At 33.6% G+C, this 13,087-nt stretch overlaps 1 protein-coding gene across 14 annotated transcripts in view; it reads left to right on the plus strand.

The window, feature by feature from the left end:
- The window catches only part of PARD3 (par-3 family cell polarity regulator), a 476,523-nt gene that overhangs the window by 303,789 nt on the left and 159,647 nt on the right, over positions 1–13,087 (plus strand). For all 14 annotated transcript variants that reach the window (XM_012731317.1, XM_004691164.2, XM_012731307.1 and 11 more), the window contains one exon: positions 11,296–11,406. In XM_012731317.1, coding sequence (XP_012586771.1) covers positions 11,296–11,406 — 111 coding nt within the window. The remainder of the gene's footprint in view (positions 1–11,295; positions 11,407–13,087) is intronic.

The raw sequence follows: 13,087 nt of genomic DNA on the forward strand, positions 1-13,087 counted from the left end.
CCAAGCCCCCTCCCCAAACTTCAATCACTATATTATCTCTTTGTTACTTTCATACGGACTGTAAATATATTAAGGTAAGAAAATGTTTGAGGGTGTTTTCAGCTGCTCTCCCTACCTATCCCTTACCATATTCCCAATGAATTTGAATCATGATACATATTTAATTAAGGGTGAATAATTCTCACTGAAAAAAAGATATTCTTAAGTTGTGCATGTGTTTGTATTACCACATAAGCAGCTATGAGCTAGATGCCAATTTAAATATCAGATGGGCAGATGGCAATAGAAATTATTAGGATTATCTTTACTAACTACTCATGATTTTTTGTACTAATACACAAAGGGGTAGAGTAAAATTTCATCCTATCGCTGCTTTTTTCAAGTACCCTTTTTAGCAGATGTATTTTTGACTTGTATCTCATTAGTATTTCTTATGGGGACTGCCTTTGGGCAGTCCCACTCACTAAATTGTTCTGATGCTTTAGGAAAAGGAAAAAACCATGGTAACTGGATGTAGGGTATGATTATTTGCCTCTGACCTGACAAAGTGTTGGATTTAACAAAAGAAGCTTAATAGAAATGTTCAAATTGACCCTTCTCATCACTTGGACTGCTCAGAGCCCAATCAATCTCTCATTATTATCAGTTATTTGAGCAAAGGCAACAGTGATAGTATTTTTCATAATCACTCCTTGAGCCAAATGTAATTTGCAATTTGTAGTATTGTATTATGAAACAATAAAGCTTTAAAATGAACAGTGCAAGAATTAGGAGTATAATAGTAAAGAAAGAACCCCGAGCAGTAGTTGTGTGAAAGACATGCTCAAAATCATTTCAGACGGACATGGCTGATTTCAATTCCAATCAAGCATTTCAAACATCTAGAATTATGTGTTGCTTTTACTGTTTCAGTGTGTATGTCCATGTGTATTTATTTTTAGTTCATAGATAATAATATATATCATAAAGTCACTGTAGAGGGGAAACAAAATATGTACTTTGCATATCATTTGCATTTGCCTGCTTAGTATTATTTTGTTGGTGTTGTGTGGATATCTGTTTAGGTATGTTTTGAAAAGAAAAGGTATATCAAACCCTATAAAAATCCTGTGTGGGATAGTAATAACAAGTTGATCTTTTTTATGAAGAGGGAATTTATGTGCTGCAGAAAATATGTCATATGTTCTATGAACTGGCAGACGCCTGAAAAACTTTAGCATCATAATTTAAATATGCCTCCTCTCATCTGTCATTTTACAGGAATGGCTCTAAATATAGTTGCAAGAATTATTTCAGAGTATGTGTATTTTTTCATGTGTTTTGAAGGGAACAAATTCCTTACTATGCTTGCTTTTTTTCCCTTACGTCTTTATATCTTGATCCCATAGTTTTGTTCTTGTTTGTTTTTTTTTGTATTCTGTTGTTATGTTTTTAAAATCTTTGTAATTTATAGCGAATTTTTATAAAACCAAATGTATGATACAGTACTGGGTTCAATTCCTTAATTTTGTTTTAATATTTCCTTGCTCCATCTCCTTCTAGGAGTTCCCAAGTGTCCGGTTATCAGGATATCAGTGCACCATGATTAGATAACGCAGGCTAGGCCAAGGAAGAGTGCATATATAATGACGTTAATGGCCTCCTGAGGAGAGCGTGTCAGCCATGAAGGGTGCATGGCATGTAAAAGGATTTTCTAGCTTGGTTAAGTAGAAGCTATTTTTCTTTCTTTTTTTAAGTCACTATTTTTCCTCTGGATACCAAGCAACAGAAATTTAGTTTATTAAATCTAATCAGTCTAGCACTGATGAAAACTACACAATCAAATAATGATTTTCAAGTTTGCGAATTTCCTTTTAAAGAGAACCCCTGCTAAACTCTGCCAACTTAAAACTGCATCCCATTTTATAAAGCACTATCAAGTTGTCATCGACTCTTTCCAAAACTCCCTTCTCATCATTGTTGATTACGAAGTTGTTTTGCCTAAATAGGAACTTTCTGCTTTTCATAATCAGCTGCCTCTTCCCTGATTCATCCAACATTGTGCACAAAGACTGCTGAGCAAATCAGTATGCTAACGTGATAGTGATTTCTTAAAATGTCACTGAAGTCTGAAAATTCCTGGATGGGAAGGACATATTAGAAGTCGTTTTTTTTTTTTTTTTGTCATATTGTCATTTGTAAAACAGAGTCTGAGGCACGCGCGCGCACACACACACACACACACAATAGAGACAAAAACCATGAGCATGTCGTTAAAGAAGAAAAAAGCATGCAGTGATTTCTTACTATTTTACCCTCTGATTGAGTTTGGGCAGTTTGACATGCTTCTCTGCTGCCTGGCGGTATTTGCATATGTCAGTACAGACAATTTTGACATTTTCAGTGTCACTGCTTTTAGAAATTTTGGCAATGTCCTATGAATGGGCATGAGGGCAGTTTTATGATCTTCCACAATGATTGGGAACAAGTCAGACCTTGCATTCAGATTCTTGGCCTTTAGAGACAAGTTCCTTACTGGAGTGCAAGCAGTACAAGATTTATCTCATTTATTTCAACTAAGATGTTTAAACCAGCTGCTTCTAGCAGAGAAAGCATAGAGTGACTGACTGGTTTCTAAAGCTTTTGAGGCATAGTAAGAGTAATCTTAGGTCTGAATTCTTTGTTTCTCACTCACTATGTGACCTGTGAAATCAATAAGTCTCTTGTGGTTCTTGAGCTTTCCTCTAAAGATGGAAAACACTGTGTCAGATGCTGTTTTGGGGATCAGTACATCATAAGATTTAAATAAATTCAACCTATGTGTAATTAAATAGTCAAAAGTACTTTAAATGGGGTATCAGTTATAGCTCACAAAAGATACAAACTGAATTTCATAGGTCAGGGAATATTATTTGCTCCAGTGTTGTCCCAGATCAATACTACCAAGATGTCTTAAATTAATTATTCACTGACCTGCACTCTAATCCTAGAGCTTTAAGGTAAAAATAATTTCATACTTGTGTTAAAGAATTAGGGCGATGGGTAAGGGAAACAAATGTTCATACCAAGAACATGGAGAAAGATTATACCAAAACCACTTGAAAAAATTTCTAGAGAAACTTATATCAAAAACCACTTAGGGGGCCCTCCCTGGTGGCACAGTGGGTTAAAGCACAGCATTAAGACTCTAAAGCCACCTCAGCATGAGTTCAATCTCCACCCCGGAGGTGCTCCACATGGCGTGGCAGACCTCTCCTGACCTGCCCGCTGCTCCCCTCAGCAGTGTACTTAGTCAGTCTGCCTGTTCTGCTCCCCACTCTGTCTCTGGTGAATCCTCTCACTGCCCCTGCACCTCTAGCCTGTACCTCAGTTCTGTATGCATAAATAAATAAAAAGCTTTAATAATAATAATAAACATTTAGAATAAGTATGACTCAAGGAACTCCAAAGGAATAAAGTTTAAAGTTCATGATTTTTCTTGTATTTGAATGAGCATTGTTTTCCTGAGTCTTTCAGAGAACTAGATACCCTAGCAAGGATAGAGTGTAGCAGTCATGATTTTGGTGGACAGGGTTTTGAGCTGGTATTAGGGGATAGCTGGTATTGCTCAAAAAGATTTATTATTATTTATTTATACACAGAAGAACTGGGGTGTAGACCAATGGTGCAGGGGTTGTGGGGATTCACCAGAAACAGAGTGGGGAACAGAACAGATGGATCAATTGAAATACACTGCTGAGGGGAGCAGTGGGCAGGACAGAAGAGGGCTGCTGTGCCATGTGCGTCAGCTCCCTAGCCAGGGATAGAACTTGGGCCACAGTGGCTGGCAATAGCTTCATAGTGCTGAGACTTAACCTCTTGCACCACTAGGGAGAACCTTGGTCAAATATCTTTAGGGCAAATGACCACCATAGGCAGTGGTCAGAACAGTGTAGTGTAGTAATTGTATAAACACATCTATGAGAAACAACTGAAAGTTTTGAGGTGATAATGAGTTCTTGGAGAAAGGAAGTGATTAAATTGTGTGATGGTGCAAATAAGTCCAAGTGAGGGACAAAATAAAGAACAGTATTTTGAGTGGAATGACACTGTTGACCTCTCCTGTGTGGGACTCGGGTGTTGAGAGAGATTGAATGACTTGGCACTGAACTTGGATTTGACCCATTTTTGTTCTCTTTTCCAGCTATATTTTAATCACTTTAGCCTCCAAATTTCCTAGGGTAAATATTAAGACAAATAGTGTAGCAAAGTCTTTCTTACATATGAAGACCTTGGTAATTAGGGGAGAGATATCAGATTTCTAGGTGACATTTTAGTGAGGGTTTTCTTAAAGAAAACATTCTTTAAAGCTCAAAAAAATATCTAATTCTGAATGTTCTGTTCATATATTTTTAAATATGGCAGTGGATATTTTAATTTGTCTTTCTACTTTGAGTTTTTGAATATAGTAGAAAATGTCCTTTCATTATATAGCTAATTATTTATTTTATTTATAGAGGAAATCGGTATAGTATTTAGCATAATTGTTATAAAGGCTTCATCTCTATTTTTAGTATCAGCATTAAAACAGTAAGTGTTTTAATGATATTTATACTATTGAAAGAATTAGGTTAATTTACTAAAAACCCAAATATTGCTTTCAGAGCACAAAAATCAAATCAGTACTAAATTTTGCACAATAGTGCTCTCTATATGACAGCAATGGAATTTTGTAGCAATTCTTTAGGTTTTGTTTGTTTCCTTTTTGCTTTCCCTATTCATTGAAAGAGCACATTTTGCCATCATCCTTTACTATACAAATATATATAGCTGATCTGGCAGCCGGTAGCAATCTCATTGTAATGTGGTATAGTAAAACCCATTTAGCAGATTACTTTGAGATTACTTTAGCTGAATGTAAACATTTCTGTATCCTTTACGAAGAAAGCCATATGTTTAAGAATGTGACAATAAATTCTCTTCTGATGAGACAGGACTCATTTACTGTCCTTTCTGTGAATTCTTCAGTGGCATATTGACCTTTTTTCAGTGTACCTTCTAGTCCCATGTGTTATTTCCCTTGTTTCTCTTTTTTGTTTGTTTGTTTTTGTTTTTGTTTTTAAAAAAGGTCGCTATCCCATTTTAAATTTCTTCATATAACTAGCAAATTTTTCCTGAGGTTGTGGATTGTGTGATCACTTTCTGTTTCAGCATCATTTCCACTGGGTGGTAGAGATTTCTGTTTAAGTACTCATGTGGGTTAGCCAGAAGGTAATTCATAAAACTGACTCTCAGCTTGAGAATGTTTGCTTCTTGGTCATGATATTACTATAATGTTTTTTAAGTTATGCTATTCCTTGGAAAATGACCCATTTGGAATTTGTCAGTGGCTTTTAAAAAATAATAAAAAAAAATGTAATTGATGTCTTCCAAGTTTTAAAACCTCTTACTATTCAATGATTGTCTCTGTCGATTAATTATGGAATTCATCTGTGACACTTAGAATACGTGTTTAGCTGCAATTTTTCAATGACCTCTTCCTCTTTTCAGGAAGAAATAGGTACAATAAATTAATAATACTAGAATACATTGGCATTTACATTGAATAGAGCTGTACCTGCTTTTTTGACACTCTAGAATGGTTAATATATTTGTTTCCGCTTGCAGTCTTTATCTTGAACTGTCTAAATGTAGACCAGAGAGATATGTTTTTATCTCAAGAAGTAATATACTGTGACTTTGTCATATGTCTTAAGCAACTGTATAAGGTAATTCCCTTCATTGTATAATGAAGGGAAATATCCAAATGCAAACCTATGTACATTTCATCTATGGTTTCTTTACATTTTTATACATTAATTTTATTTTATTTTTAAAGGTTTATTTGTGCATACAAAACTGGGGTACAGGAAGAGGTGCAGAGGCAGTGAGAGGGTTCACCAGAGACACAGTGGGGAGCAAAACAAGCTGACTGATGAAGTACACTGCTGAGGGAGGCAGTGGGCGGGTCAGGAGAGGTCTGCTGTGCCATGTGGGTCACCTCCTGGGCGGGGATGTAACTCATGCTGAAGTGACTTTAACTTCATAGTGCTGTGCTTTAACCCGCTGCGCCACTATGGAGAGCCCTACACATTAATGTTAAAAAGGAGACTGTACTATAATTTAGAAAACAAATTTCCAAATAATAAAATAGTCTATTCTGGTGATTAGGGAGCAGTCTAAGAAGTAGTACTTTGATACAATGAAAAATACCAATGAGCAAATGCAGTTCTTAAATATGAGTATGCAGTCTATTTTTTTTTTTAACGTGTGTACTTAATTAAAAAGCTACATGTTGGTAGACTAAGACTGAAACTATAATTGCAAGTAAGACTGAGACCACTGTTAAAAGGTTTTAACAGTCTGGTTAGAGTCTCAAAATACTAAAGCTATTTTGTAGCATGTTAAAGAGTCTTACTGTCAAAGTAAACCACTCTCAGCTGCTCCCTGTTTTTGTTTTTTTTTGTTTTTTTGTTTTTTTTTTTTTAAGATTGATTTATTTATTCATACAGAACTGGGGTACAGGCCAGAGATGTGGAGGGTGAGAGATTCACCAGAGACAGAGTGGGGAGCAGAACAGGCAGATCGACGAAGTACACTGCTGAGGGGAGCAGCGGAAGGGCCAGGAGAGATCTGCCACGCCATGTGGACATGTGGATCTCCTCCGGGGCAGGCGGGGATCGAACTCATGCAGAGTGGCTTAAGCTTCTTTGTACAGTGCTTTATCTCGCTGCGCCACCAGGGAGGGCCCGCTTCTCCCTGTTTTATTAGTTCAAGGGGAAGATACACATGATCTTCATGTGAGATTAAATTGTACTTTAAGTGTATATAGATAATATCTCTTGTGTCACTGCATTTTGTTTCTCAAATATATACCTTTAGAAAGATAGTCATGAGATGAAAAATTGTGAAAATGATTTATCTTAAGGCATTCTTATTTTCAATAAATATTATATATTAACACTGGAACTCACTTTTGAGTTGTAACTTAATACAATTAATGTTTCTAAGTACCTCAAATATTGCAGAATATGTAGGATGGGAATTCAGATCAGTTTTCAATAATATGTATTTACTGATGTCATCAAGTTAATGTAGTCCTGTTTTTTCCCCTGAGACTTAGAAAGTTTCTGTAAACTTTTTTTAAAGAATGAACATTATTTTAGATATTTACTCCAGTGTTGGTTTTTTATGTTAGTTCACCCATTTGTTCATTGACTATGTAAAGTCAATCATTATTGTTTACTTTTAGGCATTATTGATATTTTGACAAAAAGTCTTAATGGATGCTTTGTATTTATTAATTTTAAACACAAAGTATATATTTTACCCCTCATGAGAGGTGGTCAACATCTGGTATTAAGTTCTTGGGGATAACTTTTCTTTTTTGTACTTATAATTAACTTCCAATTTCTAAATAAAATTCAATTCAATTGCTTTATAAAAGTTGATTTTTTATTGAGATAGTGTTGGTTTACAGCATTCTCCCCATCAAAGCACCCACCAGTATCCACTGTAGTTTAGTTCTTTGGGCCTCCTCCCAAGTGTACGCCATACTCTTCCCTTCTGATAACCTTAGTTCTGCGGTCAGATCTCTCGTGGAATTTTGTTTGTTTGGTTTTGTCCGTTCGTTTCTGTGTGACTATTCCACAGATGATTGACATCTCCCTGAATTTGTCTATTTTACTTGTTTCCCATTCCCATCCATGGAATAGCAGTTGGCAAAATTTCATCCTTTTTAAAATATTGTGTGTGTGTATATATAAAACACATCTTCTTGTCTGCCTTATGCACTGGATACTTAACATTGTTTCCCTAACTTGCCTATTGTATATAAGACTTCAGTGAACATAAGAGTATCTGTATGCCTTTGAATTTGTGCTTTTGCATTCTTTGAGTATATAACTAGTTGTGAAATTCTGGGGTCAAATAGTAGATCTGTTTTTCATGTTTTAAGAACCTGCATACTATTTTCCAAAGGGAATGAAAATGAACCATTCTCCATTCCCATCATTGATATAAGAGGATTCCTTTTTCTTTACACACTCTACAACCTTTGTTGTTACTGGTCTTTTTGACATGAGTCATTTTCAAATGGGTTTTCATTTGCAATTCCTGATGCTATATGATGATGAACATGTTTTCATATGCCTGTTGCCCAGCTACGTGTTTTCTTTAGAAAAGTGTCTATTTCACTTTTCTGATTGCATTATTTTCTTTTCATTGAGCAGAATGAGCTCTTTGTGGGTATTAGCTCTTAGCATTTTGAGTATATGATGTGTGGCTTTTACTCCCATTCTGTACAATGTCTTATCATTTAAATGATAGTTTCTTTTGCTGCATAGAAGCTTTAGTTTGATATAGTTTCATTTGTGTATTTTTCTCTTTTGTTTCTCTTAATGTTGGAGTTGGGTGCTAAAGAATTCCTGAAGCCAATATTAGGGAGTCTTTTTTGTTGCTTTTTTTTTCTTTTATGTATTTTTTGGTTTTAGGTATTTCATTCAAGTCTTTAATTCACTTTGAATTATTTTTGTGCTTAGTCCAAAATAGTGGCCTGTCTTCATTCTTGTCCACAAGACTAGTTTTTCCAACACCATGCGCTGAAGAGACTTTTCCTTCTCTACTGTATGGTCATGGCTCGTCTGTCAAAGATTAAGTCTCCAGAGAATTATGAGCTTATTTTTAGGTTCTAAAGTTGATTGTTTTATTCTCTATGTCTATTTTTATTTCACTTCCAGTATGGGTGTGTGATACTTCTTTTTTTTTTTTTTTTTGTCATGGTTGCTGTGCTACGCAGGATTTTTTCAGTAATAGTGACAATCTTTGAAAAATGACACTGAAACTCTGATAGATATTATATTAAATCTGCATATGGCTTTAAATAAGATGGCCATTTTAACAATGTTAATTCTTTCATTCTATGAGCAAGAAGTGTATATATTTTTTGTGTCCTCTATGACTTTTAACAATGTCTTATTATTTTCAATGTAGAGGACTTTTACTTTGTCAAGTTCATTCCTACTTAATTTGATTCTTTTTATGCAATTGTAAATTATGTTTTTTTTTTGATTCTTCATCTTCTAGTTCATTGCTATATAATGAAATGAAACAGTTATTGTATATTGAGTCAATAATCTGGTACTCTGTCATACTAATTTGTTATTTTCAGTAGATTTTTTAATGTAGTCTTTAGGGTTTCTATGTAGATTGTCACGTTGTCTGAAAAGTAGTGATAGTTTTAACTTGTTTGGATTTGTCTTATAGATTGCTCTTGCCTAATTGTACTGGCTAGGACTTCCAATATTACTGAATAGTTGTGAGGAAAGTGGACATCCCTTTTTTAATTTGATCCAAGAAGAGAAGTTTTCAGTTTATCACCAGGAAGTTTTTTTACTGAGAGTTTATCATGTATGCTCTTTATTATGATGATGTATATTCTTTCTGCCCCAATTTTGGAGAGTTTAACATAAATGGGTGTTGAATCTTTAAAAATGTATTTTTTTATCCATTGATATGATCATATGATTTCTATCTTTCTTTCTGTTGTGGTGAATTAAAGAAATCTGTTTTCAGATGTTGACCAATACTTATGTCCCTGAATGAATTCCACTAGGGCATGATATATATAATCCTTTTAAAGTATCATTTAATTTGTTGCGGAAGATTTTGTTGAGGTATTTTTCATCTGTGTTAATGGGGATATTGGTCTGTAGTTTTCTAGTTTTGATGTTATCAGAGTAATGTTGACCTCATAAAATGTGTTTAGCAGCATTCTCTCTTCCTCAGTTTTTTGAAAGAGTTTGAGAAGGACTGTTGTTAATTGTAGTTTTGTCTTTGAATATTTTGTTTAATTCACTAGTGACACCATCGCTTCCTTGAGTTTTTTTTTTCCACTGGGAGACTTGATTACTGTTTCAGTTTCCTAGCTTACATATAATTGGCCTAGTCAAGTTTTCTATTGAATATAGTATGCTTCTAAGAATTTGTCCAATTCTAAGTTATTTAGTTTATGAGCATATATTCATAGTACCTTCCAGAAATTAATTTTACAGTGAGTTTGATGCTAATAATAATACATAATTACAAATGAATAGCATTAATGGTATTTTAGTTTTTAAAACCCCCACATACACTTAGTGCATAGACTAGCATTTGAAATCAGATTTACATTAAAAAGATAACGATCTCTACTATAAACCAACCCATTTATTGAAATAATTATTTACCTCTTTGTACCTACTGTTTTTTTCTGGCATTTCCCAATATGATTAAGTGTCACCATTAGCCTGCTACTATATTGTCCTCAGAAATAAATAATACACTTTATTTAAGAATGTGCAATTGACTATCAAAGATATCTTTTTTGAAATATCTGATAACCAAGTCACAACCAAATGAATATTATTTGAGGGTGTGTCACACCTGCATTCCAGGCAACATGATCTTTTAGTGAAAAGTAACAAACTAGAAAAAGAACTGACACCACCTCTGAGTTGTCACAGATATTTGAATGCCAGAAGAGAATAATGTGTTTTTAAAACATGCTCAAATTCAGTCTGCAAAAGTTCATGTTGATGGTTTTGGAATCATGTACTTATTCTTGTTTGTTTTTGATCGGATGTAAATTTTCAAGTCTTAAATATCACGTTCAGCAATTGCTTTTCATCAGATGGAGGAATACTGTTTAATGAGAACGTCTTAGAACTTTCAGTTTAAGAGGCTCCAAGTATGATAACAGTGTAAATTCTCCTTTGTACTTCAAGTGCTGCACCAGTGGCTTTGTTGTCAGATTTTAAAATAAGATGAATGTTTCCAATAAACCTTACTGTGAAAAGAAAGAAAAATAGTTGTTATGGGAGATTATTAAATAAATGAGTGTAGATTAACAATCTTTAGTCCCTACCCACTCCAATGCAGAATGCAGTGTGTCTGTGTCTAAGGTATATGTTTCTCTAGTATCTGCAATATTCAGCTTTTAAGTCCTGTAAATTCATTATTTTTAAAATAAGGAGCACCTACAAGGTATTTGTCACTACTGTTTATTTTTATTTTACCAATAGAAAAATTTGTTATTGAGGCCATTTTACATAAAGGTTTTCTCTGGAAAGTTCTAATTGAAAAATGAGTGAAATAGTCTAATGAAAATATTAATGTTAGAAAAACAAATCAACTGTAGGAGATACTTTGGCCTCTCATTTTGAGGAAGTTCATGTTTTATTGAATATATATGTCATTATCACAAAAGAAAGAAAACTCATTTGTACATATTGACAAGTTAGAATTTTTTGTTGTCAACAGGTTTGGAAAACATCGAAAAGATGACAAGATTGAGAAAACGGGTAAAATAAAAATACAGGAGTCCTTTACATCAGAAGAGGAGAGAATACGAATGAAGCAGGAGCAGGAAAGGTAGATTTAAGTTACTTAATGAAACCTTGTTAGATAGAGGTTCTTTTTTTCTTTTCTATTCTTTTTAAATATAAAGAATTTGCATTGAATCAATTTTTTTTTTCTGATGGTTGTGGGATGAATACAATGTAAAGAAATGTTAAATGAAAAACTCTTTTTTCTGAGGTATTAAAGTGAATTTTAATTGTTTTAAGTAAGATCTTTGGATAGGAGAATGTAGGCCATATTAGATGAATAAACAATAACACTGACTTTATAAATGTTATTAAAATCCCACAGAAATCTTTAAAATCCTGTCTTGTTCATCTATGAATATATAGCACATTATGATATTTTTAAAGAAATATAAAAAAATACTCATCTGTATGTAAAACTACTTGAATTTTTTACATCTCATTTAAAATGTTTTATAGTAAGAATAGAATAAGTAGGTTGCTAGTATTTTATGCTGTTTTCCTTTCAAACCTGACATTTTCTTTTCCTCCTTCTGTCTTACAAACTTCACATTTTGTGACATTTTCCACTTAAATTCTGATTGCTTCCAGAAAGATTGTTATCCATTGTTGAATCATTCTGTGTTGAGAACCCAATGACCATTAAAATGAATGGAAAGGATTACTTTACGCAAATGCTTGAAAACCATTTTTATAAGTGATTAGAATTTTTCTCATTAAAATTTCCCCTCGTTGCAAAAGACTTCTCTGACACATTTTTGTTATTCAGGTTTATAGACTGACAGTGACTTCTTGTGGTTTATAGCATTTCATTTGCATATAGAGATACTATGCCTACTTTATTCTGAATATTCTGGGATATAAGGAAATTTCTGGTATACTGATCAATATTGTGAAGTGGAATATTGACCATTGACAATTATAACCCACCCCCTATAAGGTTGATCCAGTATTCTTATTAATTCTGGATTTGGATCACTGTCAATATTATACTTAATATGAATGAAAGAAATAAAAAGGATATTCTATGACAGTTTTCCTTTTCTGATTGTTTGGATATTTTTCCATAATCTAATACCTCTGATGTTATTTTGCTAAGATAGCTTCTCAGATTCTTTCTTTATAGATTTTCAATGTATAAAAGTGGGAGAAATGTGGACCTTTAACTTATGATGCAGTCTGTGTTTTTTCTTTATTTCCCGGACTTTTTATTTATAAAATATCTCCCTTTTTGCTTTCTAGGATGCTAATCTTCACTCATAATAAACTCTTTTTCTACCTGGGTACACACTGCCTCTTAGTATATGGTGTAATATATCATTTAAATACTCAGTGGTCTAAAATTGTATCTAAAAGAGTTGTCCTAAAAGGAAACATTTATACTAGGTAAATGTATGAATTCAGATTTCCACAGGTAAACATTGAGATTTAGTTAGAGAACAATCTGAATGATAAAAATATATATATATACTTGTCTGTTACCTTGATTCCAGCCAAAAGGGATAGCTTCATTAATTTTTGCCATTTTTTATATTCTAAATATTCTTTTTTTGCAGCTTAAGATAACTGCTGTGTTTCAGTGCAGAATTCTATCAGCATTTCTACATTACTTTTATAATGCATAGTCAAATGTTCCCAGCCAAACAATGATTTTTACATAATGGTTTCACTTGTATTATTAATTTGCCTAAGGCACAGTTCACTTCTCAGTTTTGCTTTTAATCTCC

Source organism: Condylura cristata, unplaced genomic scaffold (assembly GCF_000260355.1).
Source record: "Condylura cristata isolate star-nosed mole 26May11 unplaced genomic scaffold, ConCri1.0 scaffold00030, whole genome shotgun sequence".
Lineage (NCBI taxonomy): Eukaryota > Metazoa > Chordata > Mammalia > Eulipotyphla > Talpidae > Condylura > Condylura cristata.